We start from the raw sequence: 25,344 nt of genomic DNA on the forward strand, positions 1-25,344 counted from the left end.
AGTCCTGTGGCTGCTCTTCAGGTGGAGGTGGGTGAAATGCCGCTGCATTTGAGTCACAAGCTCTTAACTATGAACTACTGGGCCAATCTTCAAGGACATTCTGGAGATAACCATCCGACCACAAAGGTGCTTCTGCCATGTTGGGAAAGAGAAAGGGCCAAACAGGAATGTTTTGCTTGGAGCAGTGGAAAATTAGCAAGAGAGATGTCATTGGATCAGGTAACATTCACTCCTACAGTACCGTTACCAACGATACCACCGTGGCTATTTCCATCAGTGTCAGTTGACAATTATTTTTTGGACAAAACCCAAGCATTTAAAGACATTGATATCATGGCAGGAGTGGTGGAGGATAGACTACAGACAACATATCAAGCATTTACTCCAGCATACACAGGTGGATCTAAAGATCCTAATACAGGGAGAACTGGTTTTGCAGTCACCATACCAACCTTGCAATTGGAAGTCAAAAAGAGAACATCAGATCATTTGTCTGTTTATACAGTTGAGACGTTGGCCATTTTAACAGCACTGCAGTGGGTAGAGGAGGTTTGGATAAAAAAGGTCATTGTCTGTTCAGATTCCAGTTCAGCATTATCCTCATTACAATCATTCACATCCCATAGCAGGCAGGATTTAATTAATGAAATATACAAAACACTGTTCCGACTTAAGAATATGGGTATTTTTGTATCATTTATGTGGGTACCAGCACACAGAGGGGTAAAAGGAAATAAAAGAGCAGATACATTAGCAAAACAAGCTTTAGAAAGTCAGCACAAGACAAGAAATCAGTAATCAAAAGAAACGTTATTAAGGAATGGCAGCATAGTTGGGATGTAGGAGAAACAGGAAGACATCTTTATGCTGTCCAGAAAGAAGTTGGCAAAGGGAGGACATCCAGAAGAAGCAACACAGAAGAAAACATACTAACCAGACTGAGGATTGGACACACAAGGCTGAACAAAACAATACGAGACAGGTTGAAGAGGAAGCTGGGAGTTGAGGAACTAAATCTAGAAGATGCATTAACCTTGGGGGCAGGAAATGTACTACAATACGTGAAAGAAACAGGATTGTTTTTTTTGTTTGTTTGTTTGTAAGGGGATAGATATTCTGGTCCACACTCCAATACAGTAGGTGGCGGAAATGCACCTTTCACTGGATGCCATCCGACAAAAAACTTAAGAAGAAGAAGAAGAAGAAGAAGAAGAAGAAGAAGAAGAAGAAGAAGAAGAAGAAGAAGAAGAAGAAGAAGACGACGACGACGACGAGGGAACGGAAGTCAACGTTATGTGAATGTGACTTCGCAGCATCCAGGCTTGTATCAGGTCTGGACATGTCGCCTTTACCCTCCTCTGCAGCTGCCTGACGAATGTTAGACTCGGCTAAATGCACTTATGTCCAGCCCTGCCACATTTCACTGAAATACGCTGAATTGATTTCCAGAACTATCGCGATCTAAAGTCAACGTAACCACTAATCAGTCAACAAGTTCACGGTAACGTTAGCACGCGACATTCCTGAAAGCATCTAGTTAACGTTACGTGGTTAAGGCGGTGTACGTTCTGTGTTTGCGTTTTCAAAGTTAGACAAGTTATATCCAACATTAGCTTACTAAGCTAATGCTAGTTAATGAAGCATGTGTCGCACGTTATAGCTAGATAGCAGGCCACAGGTAGCACAGTTCGAGTCTGTAGAGGTGGGCTATGTGGAGAAGACGCGCTGTCCGTGAGCTCAAACTAATGCGCCCTACACGAAGTCCTCCCTTGATGGAGGCTAATGCTCCGCTTGTGTTGATACTGATGGAGGTGGTAGTCCGTGCTGCTGACCAGAGGTGCCATCTAAGTAGTCTAAACCCTTTGGATGTAATTCAATGTGTCTACGCGTTATTCAGTGATACTTTTATTTTACGGTTTGATGAAAGTTGTAATCCGTAGTGTGTGTGTGTGTGTGTGTGTGTGTGTGTGTGTGTGTGTGTGTGTGTGTGTGTGTGTTGAGCTGCAGGATGGACATGTCCAGCAGACTGTTGGTGCTGCAGCAGCTGGCTGAGAGCTGTGGGATCAGTACAGTCAAGCAGGGCTTACAGCAGGTCTGGAGGCTGCTGCTGCTCTGCCTCATCTGCAGACTCTGCTTCAGACTGGGTGAGCTGCACTGACTGCAAATCAGCACGTAGGAGCATTCACAGGAAGACCCGTCTTATCTATTTTTTCATATGGACATAGCTGGAAGCAAGTTTAGATATTGTCCGTCCTGACATAATGAGATAATGTTTCTTGATCAATGCATCTCCTATCCTGGATTTGACTGGGTCCAGACCACTACATTCTGTCTGCCATCAGGAAATCCAAGATTGTATTGTGATATTTAGCTTTTCACAATCTTTAGTAGATTTACCATGTCATACATGTTTATTACACCTGGACATGGCTAGAATCAACATAAATTCAATCCATTTCCATGTGATGTATTTCAGTCAGATGTAAGCCATATTAGGGAAACAATAGACCGTTGGACTTGATTGTAATTCCTATTGTCTTCCTGCTTGTGTTCCTTAGGAGGTGTGTCCACTGTAAAGCATGTAGTGTCGGCAGTGACTGGGGTCTACGGCCTCTTCCTGTTCTTTGAGCTGCACATGCTGTGGGTGCTGTTGCTCTGTGCGCTCTGTTACCTTGTTCTGCTCCTCAGCCGACACTCCAGCAGCAGAGGCCTCTTCCTCTCGGTTGTCATCCTCATCTACCTACTTGTTGGGTGAGAAAACACAGTGCAAAGGATACCTAGTTTCCTGGAGACCAAAATTAATTATTGGAGCTTTCACATAGAAACAGACAAAATCAGTTGTCCTGGATGTGCCCATTGAGACAGTATGCCACTTGCACCTCCAGCTAGTGGTGTCCACATGCTTTGTCCACACACTGTGCAGCAGTGATGTAGTGCTGCAAACTGCAACATTACTCTCATACACTATTTACAGTTTGATTGCTTGTTCAGATTGTTAAACCCACTTCAGAACAACATCATTGCATCTGTTTCGATGTTGAGCACGAACCATTTTGTTTAATGAACATCGATGTGTTTGTTTGTGTGAGTGAGGCTGTGTGTCTGCTACCATTAGTGATGTTCTTTGTGCTGGAATCATACAATGGCATTGCTTGTTGAATTATTGCACAGTCAACAACGTCTACACTTCCTGTTGTAGTTTAACCATTTCCTCAGTGTGTTTGTTTATGTTGTTCTCCAAACCTACACATTTGTGTAGTAGAATATAGAAGCCTTGTAAACTTAGTTTTCTTCCTTTTTCATTTCAGAGAGTTGCATTTGATTGACATGGTGACCTGGCATAAAATAAGAGGTAAACGTTCCATCATTTGGTTTGAGAGTATCGTCACTGAAGTCTTTTTTTCTTCTTGATTTGAATCTTAATTTCTACAATACTGCAGTGTTTCCATAGCTACCACGTTGTGTCTGGGGTAAAGCTTCTCTGTTAGATGTGAACAAGAAGTTTCAGTATAGTCTACAGCAGTTCATTGTTTGGAAGAGGATATAATAAACATGTTCCACAACAATGTATTTAAGAAAGGTGAACTTTAGAGCTTCATCGAAGATCAATCTCATGATCTTTTTTCAACTGTTTTTATACTTAAAAATAATAATATAAAGTATGATGACGACACCAGGATTATTATTCTCAGCCTTCAGAATGTTCCTTCCTGCCACACTTTACAACAGTTTGACAGACTGAGTAGGCCCAACCATGATGAGTGAAGTGCCCCTTTAAAGTTAGGATCTCGAAAATATTCACTAAGATTCATGTCTGTTCAGTCACCATCTATCGCCGAGTGACTTAACACAATGGGGACTGTATTTGCTGCATTATGACAACACTGCTTGAGATCCAAAAACACAATTGCAATTAAAGCTGCAAGCAGCGATGAACGGGCCCTCGCCTCCTCCCGCACGTCGGGGGTGCTGGCGGGACTCCAACGTATGCAGCCGAGATCGTCTGCGACAGTCGGACAACGCGCATCGGAGTCCGATGCTTTTTTTCTGCTTGGACCGCGTGATGCAGGAAATGATGCAATGCAAATAGTCCACAGCATCCTGTATCCGCTGTGTGGTGCTACAGAGCATGCACAAACATGTATTATGTTGCTCTATAACAACTGTAGATGACATTGTGTAAAAGTCATGTAAATCGGATGCCAGTTGTCAAAAAACGCAGAATTACTTTGGCCAGCAGGTGGCGCTGTGAGTATTAGTGAAAATTAGCTTGTAGACATCCTCAGGCCATGAGTGTTATCAAGCATGGGAAGTTTAGGAGCGTTTGGAACAAGTCCGGCTGAGTTACATCATCTTTTTTCATTTGGAGTCACGTAAAGTAGCCGCCCGCTACGGCTAAGCCATTTCGTCAAACGTAAAGCTTTTGATAACTTTTAATCACAAAGGTCTTGAGACTGTATCGACCAAATTTGAAGTGGATCCGACAAAGTGCCTAGGAGGAGTTTGTTAAAGTATAGCAACTAGAAATGAGCCTAAATCCATTGAAAAATGACACAAAAATCAAAATGGCCGACTTCCGGTACGGTTTAGAGCATGGTCCCAAGAGACTTATTTGTAAGTCTCTCTGAGATACATAATCCTACCAAGTTTCATACAGGTACCTCAAACGTAGCGCTGGGGCTGCTCTTTTGAAATATTGTAGGGGGCGCTATGGAGGCAATTTAAAACGGCCAAGCCAAACACCCATATAAAATATGTCCTCCCATTACCTATAACACATGTATAAAGTTCCATGAGTTTTTGAGCATCGCAAGCCACTGATCCATCAGCCTACTTTTTCATGGCGAATGATGCGTTGCCGCGGCAACAGCGTTCAACGAAAATTCCCAATATTCATGATGGTGCATCATCAACGTGTTAAGACTATCTTTCCAAAATTTCAGACTGATCTGGTGAACTGGCTAGGAGGAGTAAATAAAAGTATAAAATATGACATTTCCTTTTGCCAGTAGGTGGCGCTATGAGTTATTGAACATTTTTCAATTGAAATGTGCTAAGGGTTGAAGTAGCATCATGCATAAGAAATTTCGTGCAGATTGAATAATGTACCTTGGAGTTATAACAACTTCTTTCTTCCCGACCAATGAGGCAAAATGGCCGCACCGCCACGTCAAGGTTCTTTGATGAAAACTCTAGCTTTTGATAACTTTTCATCACAAAGGTCTTAAGAGCATCCTGACCAAATTTGAAGTCGATCGCATGAATTCTCTAGGAGGAGTTCGTTCAAATACAAAGGCTGAAAATGTGAAAAATCACCAAAAAACTGAAATTGAGTGAATTACTGTAGCGTCCCCTATTCGTTGAATGGACTGAAAATTACAGGGTATGTTTCTCCATGCAATGTTCACATATACAGCAAATTTGGTGATTTTAGGATACATGGTTGAGAAGTTATGTGTATTGAGAAACAAGCCACGCCCCAAGAAGTTCATTGGTCCGTATCTTCTAAACGCTTTAAGATATCAACAAGCTTTTGATAACTTCATGTGATCTAGATCCAATAATGATCCACAGAAAATTTGGTAGCAATCGGACTTAGCATGTAGGAGGAGTTCTCAAAAATGTGTTTTTCACAAAATTCAAGATGGCGGAAAATTTTTCCAGGCGGAGCTTAGGGGTCTGAGAGGCTTTTTTTTTTAGATCTAGTGGATGTGGATATCTGTGTTGAATTTCAAGTAAATCGGACATACTGGCCGAGGGGCGTCGCCGGTCCGACTTGTAGGGGGTGCTACAGAGCCATTTTTGTTCACACAAATATACAACCTATATCATACCCCAAGTTTCACCAGACCTGACAAGACTGCAAAATTTGGTGAGTTTTCATGCCTGACAAGTTCCCCAGAAATGCTCCCAAAGAGGAAAAATAAAAATCAGAATAATAATGAAACCCCTTAGAAACTCAATAGGGCCTTCGCTGGCCCGACGTTGTCGGTGGCTCGGGCCCTAATAAAACCCCTTAGAAACTCAATAGGGCCTTCGCTGGCCCGACGTTGTCGGTGGCTCGGGCCCTAATAATACCCCATACAATCTCAATAGGGCCTTCACTGGCCCGACGTTGTCGGTGGCTCGGGCCCTAATAATACCCCATAGAATTTCAATAGGGCCTTCGCTGGCCCGACGTTGCCGGTGGCTCGGGCCCTAATTACCGCTTATCTCCACAGAGAACAAACCTTTGAGATCAAAACTCTAATATTTGCTCAGTCAAGAAAACTACATCTAGTTAGAAATGTTTCTATATGAACTGCATTCAGTAAACATCTTGCTTCAACAGCAATATTCAGAAAGAAACATTAGTATGAAAGTTTGTTGGGGTCATGTGCTGTTTCAACTCAATAAAACAAGGTCTACTTTTTCAATGGGGTCCAACCATGATCCTGGTAGATGCCTCGTGTGTGTTTCTGAAGTGTGTGTGTGTGTGTGTGTGTGTGTGTGTGTGTGTGTGTGTGTGTGTGTGTGTGTGTGTGTGTGTGTGTGTGTGTGTGTGTGTGTGTCAGGCTCTCAGATGGTGGTGGCCATGAAGGCCATCTCCCTGGCCTTTGACCTGGACAGAGGAACAGTGGGCAGCCTGCCCTCCCCAGCTGAGTTCCTGGGTTATGTTCTCTTTGTTGGCACTGTTGTCTTCGGCCCTTGGATCAGCTTCTCCACTTATCAGAACGCCATTGAGGGCACAAAATTGGTGAGTAGTTCATGTTTCCAGCTTCAGTGTGCATTCTATTATTCATGCATGTATAGTACTGTGGTGGTGATGAGGTGGTTTGTTCCTCAGAGCTGGTTGTGGCTGCGTAGCTCCTCCCTCAGCCTGCTGAAGAGTCAGATCTGTCTGCTGGTCTCCACCTGCGTCGCCCCTTACCTGTTCCCTTTGTTAATCCCCATCTATGGAAACGCAGTCACACAGAAGTAAGGCAAATCATCATTGAAATCATCATTGAAATGGTTTTCCTCCTTCGACTAAGGTAGTTTTCCAATACAACAGCTGTTCCAATACTCTGGTTTATCAACATACTCTTTGTCTTTCTTTCCCTGCTTCCAAGATACATTTGAGAAAGGTAAGGCTTGTTCTCAGGGTTAGAACTTACTGTTTTCCCCACAGGCTCCCATAAGTCTACTGCAGTGAGTTAAAAATAACTAATTACTTATTTGTCATACTTCTAGATAGCACACGGCCAACTGTCCAAAGTTCAGTTTAAAAGTACTGTGCTTGATTATAACATCAGACTGATGTTACAGTAATCCACTATCGGGTTCATTGACAAATCATGAACTTATGGTCCACTTACTAGCTTTTACTTTGGCTTTCACCTGCATCTTACAGTCTTCATCAGTGGATGGAGATGTGGTCAACATGTGGCCTACATTTGGAACTTAAAGGTATAATACTTGAAATTCACAGCATTTCTATTGTCTCCGTACACCTTACAACATGGCAACGGCTGAGCCGGCAGCTAACAGTGCAAACAGCGCTAACATTGCTAAAAGCACTAATGGTGCAAACAACGGCAACAGTGTTGATAGATCCAACAGTGTTTACATGAGGTGGGTGCTACACTTCTGTGACCGACTGCCTTATCAGCTGTAGCTGCTGTATGAGAGCGGTGAAGAGCAGCAGCCATGAGCTAACCAGTGGGCCACGCTAGCTCCATCTCTGCTCAGCAGACATTACTCCACTGTATCTTCACTAGTGGTGCACCGGATCATAAAACTCAAAAGAAAAAAGGGAGCAAATATAACTTTTAGAGATCACTGATCATGTGTTTGTTTGCCGCTGATACTAATTGATCATTGATGATCCATATTGGCAGATACAGATTGTTTAGTTGTTTGATTATAGCAGCTGGTCTACAAGGATCAAGACTATTTCTTTCTTTATGCCACCATCCTAAAAATACTTTCAACAACTATTCTAAATGTTATCCTTTTACTTTGCTAAAATAATTTATAGTGTTTTTTCAGAAAGGCACACAATTCAATTGATTTGGAAATAAAAGATTGTATTTTCTTTGATTAAAAACAAATCTTGTCATTAGTAGTTTAAATGATTATTGGAGCTAGTGTAAACAGGTTATAGTGCCCTCTAATATCTATTTATGTTGCTGTGAAAACATCTTCAAACAACTGGATTTATTCAAGTTTCTCACCAACACTACATTCTACGAGATTACACATCATGATAACGTTATGATTTACCTTCGCTCAGTACTAATTTTCACCGAACAGAGCCTGAACGCATCACAATGTAACTGAATAGAACCTTCGTTCATTGTCTATTAGCCACTTTACCAGCTCTATTTACCAAACTATTTCATACTGCGTCATTAATCCAGATCACAGATCGACAATGATCGGTTACACCGCTAATCTTTACATTGAACTTAGTTGTTTGCTGCTATATTAATGCTCTGAATATTATATAGAGAACCTTTCAAAGGACCATACTAGTGGTTTTGTACAATCATCCTATCCGTACAACTTAAATCTTCAATCGTCACATACATACAAGTTCATACATGTTATTTGACCTCTGCATCTGAGCAGTGGGCTGCTGTAAAGCACCCGGGGAGAAACTTGGGGTTCTGTGTCTCGTTCAAGGGTACTTTGACACACAGACAGGAGGAGCTGGGGATCAGACCAAAAACCTTGTAATTAAAAGTCGACCCGCTCTACCCCCTGAGCCACATCACTGAAAACCATTTCCCAATTTCTACAAATGGCGTGGTCCTTTTTAAATGCGTTTTCCTACCCTCCAGAGGCCCTTTAGGTTCAGTGCATCATTACACAACACACGTCTTAATACGTCACACGTTTTCGTTACTTCATTTCAGAGTTGAGATGGTGTTACAATCACAGAGTGATTTGCTAATCCCTGCTGGTGGTGCATTCAGGTGCAGGTCTGACTGCCACACGGCATTGCATTCATAAGCTTTGATGTTTGGAGACTCAGCAGGGAATCTAAATAATTATCAGACATGAGTAGCGTAAACACTTGTCATAAATTTGACAGTGAGTTTACTTGAATGATCTACAAAAATTGTTTTGATGACTTCAGAGTGAAAGACAGTTTTAGCCGCATGACACGCATTGTGCAGAGGGAAAAGGAGTAAAACGAATATTTTGAATATGTTTCTGTCCTATTTAATGGGACTAGATGGTCCTCATCGTGTGGTGCTCAAAGCTCCAAAAAGACATTTTAAAATTTCAACAGCAATGTTTTTTGACCTGGTTACTCAACATAATCCACTAACCTTGTTGTGAGAAGTTTCATGTAGGAACCAAGCACCAAAATAATGTAGATTGATAACTAGCTCTACAGATAACAGGAAAGTATGTACTTTTGATTGTGGGGTGAGCTTTCCCTTTAACATGCAAAGCAACTGGTATAGTCCTTTCTGTCATGTGATTGCAAATTATTGTATATTGTTATCCTGTGACTGAAGTTCCCTTCTCCATCTGGACTTCCTGTAACTCTGTTTCTACAGAAAGTGGGAATAATCAGATTACTTAAATGCCTTGAAGTAATCTGTGCCTTCAACTCTACACAGGTTAAGATGTTCTCTTAGAAGAAGTTCAGCTGACCAAAGTGTTTGAGTTGGGAATCCACCCAAAGATAACATGTTTGTCTTGTGTGTGGTGTGCTGCACAGGTGGCTGCATGCTTATGAGAATGCAGTGTCCTTCCACTTCAGTAACTACTTTGTGGGTCACCTCAGTGAAGGCACCAGCATGCTGGCTGGTGCAGGCTTCACTGAAGAAAAGGACAACATCAGATGGTAAGTTGAGCTGGGTCTGAGCTGAGGGGTATACTACAAAGTGAGATCAGTGGGTTAGCCAGGTAGGTTGAGCCGAAATCTTTCAATGTCACAAAGGTGGCTCTCTTTGAAGATGGAGATCTTTCACTCATCAAGTTCTTTGGAAATGACCTCACCATACTTTTTAAATCCTGTGACCTCAGTTTCAGAACTATAAAAGGATCTCACGAGAGTTCAGACACTGTATAGACCGGCTGGCTTTTCCAGACGATGCCCTCTATGAGTGATATGCACAACCAAGCCATGGAAACTGTATGCACCAGGAGACCTTTACGTGATGATGAAATCTGAGTTCCAACACTGTAGGCTGCTCTGTTCGCAAAGTTGTCGTTGCTCTCACTGAACTACAGAATATGTTTGTAGTGTTCTCAGGGCATTTTCTCATGCTGGCTCTTAAAGATGCTTTCTATAAAATCCCAGGCAGTATACATTAATAGTTAATTATGTTATTAGTCAGGATGATGTTTACTTGCAGATGAAATGTGCTATATTTCCTTCATAATATTCCCTAGGGCTGCAGTTTGCACCCACATACAGCATCAGTTGTAGTAGTAGTACGCTCCTCTCTGGCAGGCTGCTAGTGCTCAACACCAGAAAAAAGAAAGTCATCACATTTCACAAAAAGCAGACCTGATAGAGGGCTGAATGAGTGAACACCATATTCCCCAATACTTTGTATCTGTGTGTTTTATAATGCAGGGATATGCATGTGGTGAAGCCTCTCAGTGTAGAAATGCCTCGCTCCATGGTGCTGGTGGTGACGTCCTGGAACATCCCCATGTCCAGATGGCTGAAAACCTGTAAGTCCTAAACTCCACTTGAAACACTCCAGAATGACCAAACACTGTATTTACATCAAATTCCTGTCTTTTCTCTTCTGTAAGACACTTTTAAATGTTTGAAGACTCATCCATCACTCAGGGGTATTTACAAGAAATCCTCCAATCAAATGAGACTTTGGATGACTAGCTAGCCTCACCGCTCATGAAAAAGTGTGTTTGTGGATCTTATTAGCTAATAGAGCAATATGGAGAGAGACAGGAAGAGATGTGTTTGGATATCAGTGGGCAAAAACGTTTTCATTCCAATAACAAAGTTGCTGAGGTCTGATTCATTCAAAATAAATTTTGCAGCTTTTCAACCAGCAGTACATGCAGATGAACGTCTTCTGGATGTCGTGAAATGACCAGTGGAGTTTTACCGGCGGGTGAGCGAGGAGCTCTGGTGCTGGCGGCACGGAGGGAGGAAGTTCATCTGCATGTACTGATCGCTGCAGTGAAACAGAGCCGGATGAAAATTCATCTCTTCTTCATCCTCCTGATCTAACAGCCGAGGGAGATGTGTGTGGAGAAACAGTCCTCTAAACTCTAAGCCCGCCCACTTTTTAGTGTTCCAATCAAATGCAAAGGATTTGATTTGAACCCGTCTTAACTATACACCTCCTTAAATATTCTGTTTCTTTTTGAAATACGTCCCAGTACAGAAGCTGAAGACGCTCTACCTTCTGTTTCAATGGGATTTTGACAATGGTGACGTTGTTGTTTCTCTGATGTTACTCTTGATGTATTTCCAAACTGTAGAGTGAAAGGCTGCGCAGTATCATCTCTTAGTCTGGTATTTTTAGAAAAATAATTTGCAACTATTATGAAGATCAATTTATTAATTAATAATTCCAAATATCCGCTGCTCCCAGCTTCTCTGTGACAAGCTGCTTTTTTTCTTAGTCATATACAACAGTGAACTAATTATCCTAAAGTTTTAGGCTTTGAAAAGATAAATGCCATTTTACAAAAAATGTTTGTCACGCAGATTAATCATTACATTACATTACATTACAGTCATTTAGCAGACGCTTTTATCCAAAGCGACTTACAATAAGTGCATCAACATTGGTAATCAAAAGAACTACTAGTCACCAGAAGTCATAAGTACATTTCCTTTTCCAAACAAGCATCTAAGAGCATGAAGCAGAGCATAACTCAGAGCCAAAGTACAGTGCAGAAACAAGAAAAACAGTTAGTGCTATAAGTAATACGAATACAATAAGTGCAACAAGCTAGTATGAAAACAATAAGTGCTAAGTGGAAGGCTCAGGGTAGCACTTCCTGAAGAGGTGGGTTTTCAGCCTGCGCCGAAAGATGGGCAGCGACTCCGCTGTCCTGACGTCAGTGGGAAGTTCATTCCACCACTGTGGGGCCAGGACAGAAAACAGCCGTGACCGTCATCTCGCCAGTCAGGAAGGGATGAATCCTCCTGATGTTGTAGAGCAGGAATCTGCAGGAGCGTGTAACGGATGAAATGTTTGCCGAGAATGACAGTTGGTCATCCAGGGTCACACCCAGGTTCCTCGCAGTCCGAGTTGGCGTCACCACGGTATCATCAATGGTGATGGACAGGTCCCGGTGCGGGCAACCCTTCCCCGGGAGGAACAGTAGCTCAGTTTTGTCTAGGTTGAGCTTGAGGTGGTGTGTCGTCATCCACTTTGAGATGTCAGCCAAACACGCAGCGATGCGCATCTCCACTTGGGTGTCACCGGGGGCAAATGACAAGACCAGCTGGGTGTCATCGGCATAACAATGGTAGGAGAAGTCATGCGAGCGAATAACAGAACCCAGAGATGTTGTGTAGAGTGAGAAGAGAAGGGGGCCCAGAACTGACCCTTGCGGAACCCCCGTAGTCAGCATGCGTGGTTCCGACACGGCCCCCCTCCAGGTCACCTGGTAGGATCGACCCGTCAGGTAGGATGCAAACAGGGAGAGTGCAGAGCCTGAGACGCCCATGCCCTCGAGGGATGAGAGGAGGATTTGATGGTTCACAGTGTCAAACGCCGCAGACAAGTCCAGGAGAATCAGGACAGAGGAGAGAGAGTTAGCTCTCGCGGCGTGAAGCGACTCTGTCACCGCAAGGAGGGCCGTCTCTGTCGACTGACCCACTTTGAACCCGGACTGGTGAGGGTCCAAAAAGCTGTTTTGGTGGAGATAGGAAGACAGTTGGTTAAAGACAGCACGTTCAAGTGTTTTGGATAGAAAGGGTAGAAGAGAAACCGGTCTGAAGTTCTTGACATCAGGGGGGTCAAGTGATGGTTTCTTCAGAAGGGGGGTGACTCTGGCGGCCTTGAAGGCCGTGGGAAAGCATCCTGAAACAAGAGATGTGTTGATGAGGTGGGTGAGGAAAGGAAGGAGTTCAGTCGCAATAGACTGAAGAAGAGGGGAAGGGATCGGGTCAAGGGAGCACGTGGTGGGGCGGTTAGATGTAACAAGGTTGAGGACCTCGTTAGGGGAGAGAGGAGCCAGAAAGGGTAAGATGGGGCGTGGAGATGGGAGGGAGAGCTGTGGGGGCAGGATTGGACAGGGAGAGAGGGGCTGAGAGAAGGAGGATCTGATATCGTTTACCTTCGTTTACCTTCTAATCAATAACAAAATTTGAGTTATTTGCAGCCCTCTTGGTATTTACAGTTTGGCTGCTACTGGGTAGTATCACCTCATTGTCACATTAAAAGACATTAACAGTTTTGTATTTACAGGATTTTTATGAAACTTGTTTAACTATGTTGTGTTTACTGTGTTCTGTTCCATGTTCATCAGATGCCTTTAAAAACGCCATGAAACTGGGGACTTTTCCAGCCATCCTGGTGACGTACACTGCCAGCGCCTTACTGCATGTTAGTAACATGATGCACACTTCTCTCCACAGTATTGGGGGACATTCTAAGATACAATATGTTACAGACAGTTATTATGGGGTTGGAAGCCCATCTTCTTTCACTTCAGTATTGGAACACATGATAAACTACAATCTCTTGTCATCCGTTTGTGCCATGTGACTTTAACTGTTCACTGATAGACAGTGTTGATGGTTAACATACAGGTAGACCACCTGTAATTCTATGGAGCTAAATCCAGGTCAAAAGTTGACTTGACCGTCAGTGAGGATGTAGCTGCATGAATGGGACGATGGCAGGGAGGGACATTAGTGATGCAGAGAGGTGACAAAAATAGCTTTGAACAAAGTTAATGTAATAACTTGTGTTTGATATTTGTCTTAGTTATTTTATTTAAAAGTTTGATCTTTGATAGAGTAATGTGGGTTTCTTAACCCTAAATTAAAAGGATTTATTGTTATAATAACAGAAATATGGTTAAATATATTTTTACATTTATATAACTGCATGTACAATCTTGTTACACTTGAATAAACAATAATCAAATGCAGAGACAGTTATTCAACAATATGTTAGGAGTAGTTACATTTATACAGTCTTATACTTACAACCGGCCCTTTGAGGGCCCCGAGTGAAAATTTGTTTGACACCCCTGCACTACGGCATGTCATTGAAACATGAGTTTGCTCAGAGACAGGAATGTGGGCAGTAGATGATGAATGATTGACTGTCACTACTTGAACTTAATGTGTTGTTTGTTTTCTTCAGGGTCTAAGCTTTCACCTGGGAGCAGTTCTGCTCTCTTTGGGCTTCATCACATATGTTGAACATGGTAAGAAAAACAAATTGGCTTGTATTTAACTGTGAAAGTTGAACCATTAAAGGTAGAATAGAACCATCCCTTTCTCCTGCACAAACGACAACATGCAGAAATGACATTTTGACTTGATCTAGGAAGCAGGTTTCTCTGTGCTCCCAGCATTTGTGCTATACTCTGGGCCTACTGTGATAGTGTTAATCAGTATGTATCTCACACCTTAATGGTCATTCTTTTTCTTTTCCTCAGTTCTGAGAAAGAAGCTTGCATCCATCTTCAGTGCCTGTATCCTGTCCAGGCCCTGCACCTCTGACTGCAGCCATCAGCACAAGAAGGTACAGCTTCAGCTTTATGCAGCTCTGTGAGCGATGCTAAGCAATCACAAGAGATCAACAAAATCCTGAGCAAAATGCTTTGCATTGGTTAGTAATCTAGTTACAAGGGGCATGAAAAAGCCCACATCATGCTATTCAGTGTCAGAAGGGTACCTACGTACCTACTGCTGAGCTATCTTAGAGGTTTAAGTGTACATGCCACTGTAGAGAAGAGTAAAGTGAAACAATGCAGAATCTAGTTCCTTCCATATCTATATGGATTTAAAGTTACAAAAAGCGACGACACATCTGTGTGGGTGTGACGTCACTCGCTGCACATTATACGTATGTTGCACACCCATCTTTCTATCATACTGGTCCTGGTTTAGTTGCCGATTATTGGACTGCCTTGCACCCCCTTGGCATGTCGCACGTTTGTTCGTTTTGATTGCAGATGACAATTGTGCTCCTTTCGTGCAGGACTTGATCACATCCTGACTTGGCAAGCGAGAGCTCTCTGCTATAGCTTTGGAGCTGTTGGTTTTCACTGGAGACTGAGAGTCGTCATGTTTGGTTGTAGGTGTTGGTCACTACGCATTTTTGGAGCGCTGTCGCCACTTATGCTTCGGGCATTTATTTTGAGTTGTCGCTTCTCTTTGTTTTGCTGGCCTCTCTGGTTGAAATGTTCTACATCGCTGCTGGTTGAGGTCAGAAATGTGCTTTGCTGCACCTGTAACAGCACCCAGCAGTGATGTCACAGGGTCCTGGAGTACACCTCTACATCACTGCTGAAAGGGGACAAGTTAAACCACTGGAAGTCAGCAAAGATGTCCAGGCGTCTTATGTTTCTCCTCAAGGGTTTAAAAGAATGAGACACTATAAAGATGTTCTTGTGACTGTTTCACAGTTTATTCTTCTTCTTCTGGTCTGTAGGAGTATTGGGTGATGTTGCTAAACCTGGTTTTCAGCTTCCTGGCCATCTTCCACCTCACCTACCTGGGCTCCATGTTTGATCCTGGACTTGATGAACATGAAGTAGAAGAGGTGAGAGCAACTTGAGGACTGAGTCCAAGGAAAAAAGGATTATTTCTATGCCACATAAATGCCAACAAGATATAGTGCAGGACACAGTGGCTCCCTTTTGAGCAATGAAAAGCCTAGCAGGAAATGGAGGGATTACGCCTTTTCAGTTGCTGGAAGGCTTTTAATTTGAAACATCAGTGAATTAAACTCTACACTTTCTGCACAGAAGCTTAATAAAGACGGAAGACAAAAATAAAGTGAACAATCGGTACTTGTGTTAGAGAAGCAAAGAGAACAGCAGAGTGGTGGTTATGACATGATTCTGAAGTACTGATGGAGTTAATGTACGTCACACTGAAAGTATCAAGACTCCAGGTGAACATGAAGGAGCAGCAACATCCAAACAGGAGCAGATCAGAAAACAGGTAGCCCTCTAACTGAAATACTGTATGACGGCACATGCTAATAAAACTGGGACATTAGACATATAAGGGCTGGTGCAGGGGCTAGCACCGTCACCTCACAGCAACAGGGTTCTCCCCTCTGTGTGGAGGAGATGCTTATGACTGACTGGCGACCTGTCCAGGTTGTACCCTGCTGACCCTCTGAGGATGAGGATATAATGGATTGATAGATATATAATATATAGATAGTTATGATTGAAGCATTGATTAGAATAAAGGCCTGTCTTTAATATTAGCCTGATTCAAACAAAGGCCTGGTTCTCTCGCTGCAGTTCAGATAACCATTTGAGAATTTACAATATACATTTAATTTGGATTTTAAGTCTCACTATTGTTCCAAAGCACATGATTACAGCACACACCACATTGACCAGGCATGTCACACAAGACTGAGAAAGTCTAATTGGTTACATTTTCCATCCACCTGTGCGTGTCTGTCACTTCCTGTTTGCAGGGTTACGCAGCCATCCACACCATCCAGAGGTGGTCTGAACTGAACTGGGCAAGCCACTGGGTTGTGTTCGCCTGCTGGGTTTTCTACCGTTTAATTCAGTGACGTCATTGGAGCAGATGGAAAGGCTGGCCGACACCAAATACTTCTTAATACAATGGATTTCAGGGTGATGTTATCCGATGGGACGAGGATCGGCTCAAGTGGAAAGGACTATGGGACAGGTGGAGGACAGCATCTGTACTGAGGTGGTTTTCACACACGTATCCTGATTTGGATGTGAAGATGGAGTTACTTAACAAACCTCTTCACACCTGGATGCAGAGTGAGAACATGGCACACACCTTCATGTATGTAAGAAAAAAGGATCAGATGATTAGATTGCATTGACAATATGACTGGAAGAAAGACAGAAAGGACATTGTACGAGCTCCTAACAGACCCAGCAAAGGCATCCATAGACTTTTACTTGGAGTACTGTAGAATTAGTTCCATTATTGTATATGTGTTGGACAGTGTCCATGTCCAAAACATTTCAGCAGTTTAGTATGCTTATATGCATGTAGATTTTTTAAAGGGTCCATAACTGTAATTGTTTATATGTTCTTCTGTTACAACAGTCTTTTTGTTATGCTGCTATTGTGGTTTTTTTTTTTATATGTTTTCTCTTAAATGTTTCTGTAAATGTAAACAAACTCCTAGTTTGTGATTGTCTGCAAACAGCATAGTAAGAGGCTGACATGGCCAGGATGTAACCCTGAGCTCTGGGTATTCTATCTTTTGTACTGTTAGTTATAATCACCTACCTCAAAAACACATAAAGTAAATATTCATTATATTTATACGATGTATTTTTTTTTTTTTACATACCATGGGCTAGTGCTACATACTGCTACATATACAGTTTGAATGTCAAGTGTGTAGGATCTGGTGGCATCTATTGGTGAGGGGGCAGATTGCAACCATATATTAGCCCTATTAGATTCCATTACAACAGCTGTCTCCAGATAGGTCTTTATGTAAATATACTAGGGCTGGGCAAGTTAACGCGTTAACTCATTTATTAATTAACGCCGACAATATTATTTATTTGTGTGTGTGTGTGTGTGTGTGTGTGAGTGTGAGTGTGAGAGTGAGAGTGAGAGAGAGAGAGAGGTCTCTTCCTGAAGTTAATCGCAAAACAATCATGCGATTAAAAATTGTAATCGTTGCCTAGCACTAAAATATACACAACTCAAAAGTAAAATACATACAGAACAACACAGTGACACTGAAAACCATCATGAGTTGTGTGGGAAGGCAGTTCCATAAAGAGGATTTTCTTTAGATACGTTTAAACGTACGGAGCCAGAGGTTTTCACAAGGTCTCTGAGCACTTGAGTCATGTAGGCATAAATAGTAAATGGACTGTACTTGTTTCTCTCTTCTAGTCTTCTGACCACTCAAAGCTCTTTAACACTACATGTCATCATTTACCCATTCACACACTGATGACAGGGGCATGCAAGGTGCCACCTGCCCATCAGGACTCTAACATTCATACAATTTGGGGTTAAGTGTCTTGCCCAAGGACACATCAACATGAACTAGCGGAGTTGGGGATCGAACCATTGATTCTCTGATTGATCCTCTGATGTGCTCTACCACTGAGCCGCTGGATAAGTTGAATACCAGCCAACATGAATCAACTATTTGGAGAATGATGAACAGTTTCTGATGAGACTCAGCATCAGAACCTCATGAGCCACCTGCACTCCTCTTTACCAGGCTTCCTGTTGCAGGGTTGGGAAACTTCATAATGTAGTTAACATGCTACAGCTGTAGGGAACACTATCAGTGAAACGAGGACCAGAGACGGAACATCAGAATCATCAGCTTTTTGTGGTCAAGAAAAATGTTGGGCTGTGATATCTTGGCTAGGCTGGAAACATCAGATTCCCAGAGTAAATGGTAATGAGTCACTTTCAAATGTGACCCTTGCTGTAGTTCTATGGTAGTTATTTGCAGTGAGAGGTGCTAGCTGGACTGTATTGAATTGTAACAGTATCGCAATATGTTCAAATGTAATCTTGTAATATAGTTTTTGGCAAAAAACTAATAAGTGCAGTTGTTTAAAGATGTTTTCACAGCAATATACACTATATCTTAAAGGTGGAATTATGAGCCGATTAACATCCTAACACTAGCTCTAAGCAGCTTATAATACATGATTAATACTACTAATGACAAGATTTTCATTTTTTTAATCAACATTTTTAAATATAAATACAATGTATTTACTAATCGTTTGAATTGTGTGTTTTACTTCAGGACAGTGATATGAAAAGTTAGTATGGAGCCTTGCTGTCAATTATAGTTCTTAAAAAGAAAATCTGAATTGGCAGTTCAGACTTTGAAAAAATCTAGAAAATTGCAATTGGTGCATCTCGTCATGTGGAAGGATCTAATAGAGCAAACACAACAAAAAGATCTGTTTACACATCCAGCAGTTACAGAGCAACATTATCATTCATTTGAATGACCGCATGATAAAAGAAGCTCTGTTTTTAAGCGCTGTCTTTGGTCTCCACCAGCTCCTGAGGTAAATATTGGTCTCTTTAGCTGCTAAATGCTAAATATATATATATATATATATTGATTAGTGAAGCTTTAACTAACCTATACAGGTTTTTAATGTCTTCTTAGATGAAAATCTAGCCTGTTACAATATTGGACTTAGATCCCCACCTGTCCGCTTACCTGTATCTAGTCAATCATTAATGTCTCCAGTCAGACAGGAATCGTTCAGGTCAACACGGAAACAATAGGACAGAACGGCTCCTCCCTGACCAAGGGAACTAACAAGGTTAACTTGGTGCTGTGTCATTCAGTAGGTCAAAATCAGGCTTTAGAAGCTGATTGGGATCCATTTGCCTGTCTATGTGTTTGTGGTGTGACAGGTGGACAGAGTGTAGAGAAGCATTATATAGAGAATGGGAAGAGGGGCCAACTGCAGCTGGATTGGGCCTGAGATCCCTCTGTCATCACAGATCTTCAGCGGTAGGTAAAGGTCTCTACTTGTAATGTCAGTACACTCTTTTACAATCTCTAACATCTGTCTGTCTAATCCGTAGATATATTTTCAACACTAAACACAATTAGCACCACACCCATCATTAACACAATATGTTGTGCAGAAAATGAACACAAATCTAAAATAACTCGTTCACTTTTAGATAGTTTGTTGCCAGAAATAAACACATCTATTACTCAACTAAAACATCTAGAGTGGTTTACAGTAAAAGTAAACTGAATTATGAAGAACAATGGATTTTATATTGTCTGTTGTATACAGGTAAAACTAAAATATGAGTTTTTGTGAGTCCATTAACTGTTAGTATTTTAAAAGCCATCATGCTATGATTGAATATCTTGGACAGAAAATGTGCTAGTGTTTGAAAGAACTATTTGACATTGAGTCAGCTGCAATAAATTACTTTTGTTTTTTTATTTGACTTATTTGTGCATTAACGTCATATGTTGAACTTAACTGCACTGATTACATACCTGCTGCTTCTGCTGCGCCATCAAGTGCCATCTTCCTTGTGGTGAACTTTGACCTCGATCCAATAGCTATGTCACAGTCCTCCATTAGTCCATTGTGGGTTAGGTGTTCCACTGGACATGTCCCGCCCCCTCACGCCATGCCCCTGGTGTTGTTCGCACTGTTAACGCTGTTAGCACTGTTAGCTGCAAGCCGCCGTGTTGAGAACCGTGTGGAGGCAATAGATATACTCAGAATCTCTGTGATGTAAGTGTGTTGCTGTGGTAAGAGTTTAGTCTGTCTTTTCTCAGCCATTAAAGATGAGCTGTGGCTCTTCCTCATCCCAGCCGGCCTGGCTGTCATTTTACTGGGGGTGTTTCTGGAGGAGGTGGGCTTCTTTCTACGCCACATTGCCACGTCCAGACGAAAACAGCTCTACCTGTGGATATTAGGAATGTACCCGGTAACATTACCCTCCTCATTCCCACACATAGCTCCTCCTCCGACAGGGGTGGAGCCAGATGTTGTGAGCACCTAGCATCCTTCCCTGGGGAGATTATTTACCAAATTGTACACAATTTTTTCAAGCCATTTCATAATAGAAGACTTAACATTATACAATACATGTACATTATTTGGGAAAAACTGTAGTGCTTACGTCCTATTTTTTATGTAGTTATTCTCTGACCGTCTCCATCTTTCTGAAACCATAACACAACACCACCTCAAAAGAGGCAAAGCTTGTCTGATGCTGTTACTGATTGAAGCAACTTAATAATAAGGGTCAGAATTTGGCAATGGCAGCCTCACTAATCATGAATCCTATTTTGGTGTTCTCTGCTGGAGTAGAGCTCACAGAATGAATCCTTGGCTGACAAATCTGCTACATTTAAATCATTATGCTACAATAATCAGCTGGACTTCTCTCAGTGCAAAAATAAATCTTGATTTGTTTTGGTCCAAGGTGCACCTGCATTGCATCTCAACCTTTGAATGTTCTTCATATCTTAGGTATTTGCCTCGACCTCCCTCATAGCGCTGTATGTGCCACGCTCTTCTTCGCTGTGTAATTTCATTGCCTCATTGTGAGTTTACAAGTCTTCAAAGATTTCATTGCAAGATTTTATTGCCATTTTAACATTGTTGATGGGGATTTGTTTTGATGAGCTCACACAAAACAAAAACAACAAGAACCCCCCCCCCCCCCCCACACACACACACACACATACAGTGAAGTAAATCAAGTAATGAATCCTAATTTAAACAAGCATGAGGATGCTGTCACATGTCTGTACATTGCTGCTCCTGTCTAAATGTGTATGTCTGTGCAGGTATCACTCCATCACCTTGCTGAAGTTCATGGGACTGATCACAGACTTCTTTGGAGGGAAAGCTTGTATGCTGGCTGCTTTGTCTGGACAGCAGGTATCGCCAGATCCTTTCCCCTGTTGCTGCTGCTGCTGTCTCCCAATGGTGGCCATCAGCAGGTACACACCAGACAAACACCTGCATCCAATCTGGAATTTTTTTTATTTGATTTTATTTGAGTCAAATATTTTTTATTTGGAGCCAACATGTAGCGGCTATCACAGGTACAGCATCTTAAGAGAGATTTCAGATCAGAATCAGCTTTATTGGCCATGTATGCGTACGCATACATGGAATTTGGCTCCGGTTTTCACTCCGCTCTCAATGTACATACACTATTTTACAATAAACAAGAAAAGATATATAAAGAATAATAATGGTGGCAGCTCTGTGTTTGTGTCTATAAATGTTGACAATACCACAATGAAGTGCATACACATGCAAACAGGTATTTTCAACAGTTTCATGTGATTGTATGAAATGTTGTCTGTAGACAACGTGACTTGACATGCAGCTCCGTCCCTTCTCTTGTGTGTAGCAGCAGCCGTGGCTGGATGATGGCTGCTGTGCTGCAGCTCTCTGTTGTCCGCAGCATCTTGTTCTTTGTCACTCTGGTCCTGTGGACAGATGAACAGTATGACTATGGTGATGTGAGTTATTTATTTATACCTCGATCTATACTTATTCTCCCAGCCAGCATGAGGTAGTCAAGCTGTAGTCTGTGACGGTGTAATGTACTATATTTTATAGTATTTTTCTTCTATGCACTACTTAAACGCAGTTCATGTATCATCATATATATTTTTTTATGGTTTGTAGTCTAGATGTTTTTTCAATTCTTTACCTCGTTAGATTTGATATTTCCCCCCTTACCGAGTCTATATTGTGTGTTTAAAACATTGTGAAAACAGTATGAGTTAGCAAATGTTTGCATTGAAATCGTGTTGCTAACTTATTTAAAGCAATGTGTAGTACGGTATAAACCACAGCTGACAAACAGCATGTAGTGATGTATCACGTATCTATCTATCTATCTATATATCTATCTATCCATCCATCCATCCATCCATCCATCCATCCATCCATCCATCCATCCATCCATCCATCCATCCATCCCATAAACAAGATTAATAGCCTCACTAATAGACTTGCTTTTCAGATCGTCTAACAGTGTACGTTCAGTCAACACTGAAATCATCTGTTTCGAGTGGGCTCACCGTATACTCTTGAGGAGGCCCTGCTCTAAATAGCACTGGATAAGTCAAAGGTTAAAATCGATGACAACCACCTTCTTGTTCCATAGGTGGATTCAGTCAACCCCAACCTGTATGTGAACGGTATCATATGCGTGTCGACCTTCGTGTCCTTCTACGGCCACCTTCTCTTTTACAAAGCCACTAAGAGTGCTTTACATGGCTATGGGCTGAGAGCCAAGTTCATCTGCGTCATTGTGGTGTTGGTGCTGTGTGGCCTGCAGAGTGGCATCTTAGAGACCATGGGTGCTCTGGAGGTTATCCCTTGCACACCACCCTTCTCTGTCCTGACCAGGTCCCAGTGTAAGTCACAGCACATCTGTTTTAAATCATGTTCACTCAGCCCACTCATTTGGCATGCAACAGCATTGCATCTTTTTACGACTTGTAATCTGTACTGACTGCAATTTAAACACATACACATGAATATGATATGCTCAGAGCAAGTGAGGTAGTGTAAAATGTGATAAAGACTACGATTATGATGGATGGATCAAACAAACACAGGACTATCACCCAGGAGACAGGTGTTCTCCTGATGGTTGGCGGTGACTGGTTTCTTTACTCACCTCTAAAAAATGTCACCAAGGCTTATAGACTAATTCTGTTTCATGGCATCATGTAATTACAAATATAAAACCTTTAAGAAAAACTAAAATGGGTCTTTTGACAGACAAGTTTAAAAAGAAGGCAATGATGCGGCTGTTTCCTCTGTGATAACTGTATGTCATCATTGAAGAAATTGGCTGTTGTGTTCTCTGTCCAACCACAGTGATCTACCACTACTGTGTGATTGTGGAGATGTTCTGCATCGGCCTGTATGCCCGCCACACTTTCCGTAAGGTGGAACCGAGCGTGGTGGAGGATGTGGAGGGGCCCGTCAGAGTCTGGCAGGAGGAAAAGGCTGTTCAAACAGATGACGATCAGATGACACATCACAGGCCTGGCCTGCTCGGCCGCTGCCTCTTCAGCGCCTCCAATCCCAGTTACAGCAGTGACAGCGAGGACAGCCTGTGCAGGATAGAGCATGCACCTCTGGATGGTTTCCCCTTCCCTCAGGCCAGAGGTCAACAGCCAGGCAGGCCAGAACCAGTGGAACCCAGGTCTGCAGAGGAACCGGGTGTAGAACTGACCCACATTACGGTCAGGGCTGACATTAACTATCAGGACTCTAAGGATGTCACTGTCGTTTGACCAACTATGGAGGACCTTTAATAAGGACTGAATAAGATTACACTCAATCACTGAAGATGCTGGTACTGACGAGGGTCTGTGTGGGGCCCCAAGGACCTGGACTATGATAAATAGGGCAAAAAGTGACACACTTACCTAACATATAGGAAACTGTGCAAACTGTAAACTGCTGGCACAAGCTGTAGCAGAATGAGGATCAATGTAGTCTTAAGAAATGTTGGTCTTTTTAATCCCTGGATGTGTGTTTTGTTATGTATTCTTAATATGTTTTGCTTTGCAGTTGTGTATACCTCACACACTAATTGTCATAATTTGTGGAAAATAAAAGGCATGATGAATACATGAGAAGAAACGGTGGCCTTTTATAGTCTTGTGCCACAATATACAGATTACCTTGCTGCATGTACCTGCAGCATTGCTTCTCCTTGATCTACTGTGGCTTGGATATCATTTAAATGTGGCTTTTGGCTTCTGCCAAATGAATGATAGCTTTTTTTCCCCAGGCATCGACTGTTTGTACACTGGTTCTACATTTAAAGTCCAACTGAAATTAAATTACATCTTTGTTTGATGTACTACAGCATACATGTCTGATGTGTAAATCACATAAAACCATGAAAATATTTTTCAGTTAAATGACACCCCATGGCAGTGCACTCACCAGCTCTGTATATGTATATTGAATCCAGCCAATGAAATCATTCATCCATCTATCCATCATCTTTCCGCTTATCCTGTAAAGAAGACCTGGGCATTGTACGGCCCCGGGCCATACCCGGCCATGGCTGTTGCCGTCCAGCCCGTCAATGGGAAATTAGGAATAAAACGTAAATAAGTGTACATAATGCACGGAATACAGCTGCATTGCTTTTATTTTGAAGGCGACTGTTGCTGTATTTTTTTCTTAATTTACGTATGTTAGTACATTCTGAATGTGTGCTGCTGCTGATCGCACACATTCACACTGCAATGTGTTGATGATGCGGAGTGACACGGACATCAAGGCTTGGCTAGCTAAGCTGCAAAAGCAACATGCTCAGAAGATGTCGGTTCTCTTTGGATCTTCATACATATGTGAACAAACATTCTCCGTGATTAAGTTTAACAAATCCAGATCCTCTCTCACTGACCATCACCTGTCAGCTGTCCTTCACATCTCCACCTCACACATTCAACCTGACTCATTCACTGAACTGAAAAACAGAAAATGAAGTAATTGGACTACAAACAATACTAATAAAAGTGCTAATTTTGCAGAAACATGATCCCTGTCAGTGTTCTACTATTATATATGGATATTACATATGTATATTTGTTTGGATCATTATTCCTGCTGCAGATGTTTAAGGTGGAGCTCATTTTAACTCCATTATACTCTGTTGTTCAGTTTGGGTATAGTTAGGAATGGTTTGAC

General features: G+C 42.0%; 2 protein-coding genes across 4 annotated transcripts; both read left to right on the plus strand.

Annotated features, from left to right (window-relative positions):
• The first annotated feature begins 1,192 nt into the window (after positions 1–1,192).
• Positions 1,193–17,434, plus strand: LOC137889841 (protein-serine O-palmitoleoyltransferase porcupine-like). 2 transcript variants are annotated; one of them, XM_068733921.1, is made up of 13 exons: positions 1,193–1,331; positions 2,002–2,144; positions 2,559–2,751; positions 3,309–3,352; positions 6,555–6,736; positions 6,827–6,957; positions 9,698–9,823; positions 10,562–10,662; positions 13,447–13,523; positions 14,292–14,355; positions 14,590–14,675; positions 15,588–15,698; positions 16,596–17,434. In XM_068733921.1, the coding sequence occupies exons 2-13, from the start codon at positions 2,009–2,011 to the stop codon at positions 16,695–16,697; spliced, it is 1,353 nt and encodes a 450-aa protein (XP_068590022.1). In that variant the 5' UTR covers positions 1,193–1,331; positions 2,002–2,008; the 3' UTR covers positions 16,698–17,434. The 2 variants fall into 2 exon arrangements, with proteins under 2 accessions (XP_068590022.1, XP_068590021.1); XM_068733920.1 differs by having other exon boundaries at positions 2,008–2,144.
• Positions 17,435–19,393: 1,959 nt separating this feature from the next.
• si:dkey-16n15.6 (organic solute transporter subunit alpha) lies at positions 19,394–25,195 on the plus strand. 2 transcript variants are annotated; one of them, XM_068733158.1, is made up of 7 exons: positions 19,394–19,635; positions 20,427–20,578; positions 21,127–21,200; positions 21,447–21,602; positions 22,022–22,133; positions 22,787–23,039; positions 23,509–25,195. In XM_068733158.1, the coding sequence occupies exons 1-7, from the start codon at positions 19,512–19,514 to the stop codon at positions 23,928–23,930; spliced, it is 1,293 nt and encodes a 430-aa protein (XP_068589259.1). In that variant the 5' UTR covers positions 19,394–19,511; the 3' UTR covers positions 23,931–25,195. The 2 variants fall into 2 exon arrangements, with proteins under 2 accessions (XP_068589259.1, XP_068589260.1); XM_068733159.1 differs by having other exon boundaries at positions 19,394–19,631.
• Positions 25,196–25,344: the final 149 nt, after the last annotated feature.

Source organism: Cebidichthys violaceus, unplaced genomic scaffold (genome assembly GCF_023349555.1).
Source record: "Cebidichthys violaceus isolate CVI_PGR_0920_01 unplaced genomic scaffold, fCebVio1.0.p SCAF_6, whole genome shotgun sequence".
Lineage (NCBI taxonomy): Eukaryota > Metazoa > Chordata > Actinopteri > Perciformes > Stichaeidae > Cebidichthys > Cebidichthys violaceus.

What these genes read in the sequence shown, in the direction of transcription:
- LOC137889841 (XM_068733921.1), top strand. Translation starts at nt 2,009, where the DNA reads ATGGACATGTCCAGCAGACTGTTGGTGCTGCAGCAGCTGGCTGAGAGC. An exon ending in CAGACTCTGCTTCAGACTGG is followed by an intron (nt 2,145 to 2,558) that starts GTGAGCTGCACT and finishes TGTGTTCCTTAG; the next exon opens with GAGGTGTGTCCACTGTAAAG. An exon ending in GTCCAGATGGCTGAAAACCT is followed by an intron (nt 10,663 to 13,446) that starts GTAAGTCCTAAA and finishes CATGTTCATCAG; the next exon opens with ATGCCTTTAAAAACGCCATG.
- si:dkey-16n15.6 (XM_068733158.1), top strand. Translation starts at nt 19,512, where the DNA reads ATGTGTTTGTGGTGTGACAGGTGGACAGAGTGTAGAGAAGCATTATAT. An exon ending in TCACAGATCTTCAGCGGTAG is followed by an intron (nt 19,636 to 20,426) that starts GTAAAGGTCTCT and finishes GTCTTTTCTCAG; the next exon opens with CCATTAAAGATGAGCTGTGG. An exon ending in TGTAATTTCATTGCCTCATT is followed by an intron (nt 21,201 to 21,446) that starts GTGAGTTTACAA and finishes ATGTCTGTGCAG; the next exon opens with GTATCACTCCATCACCTTGC.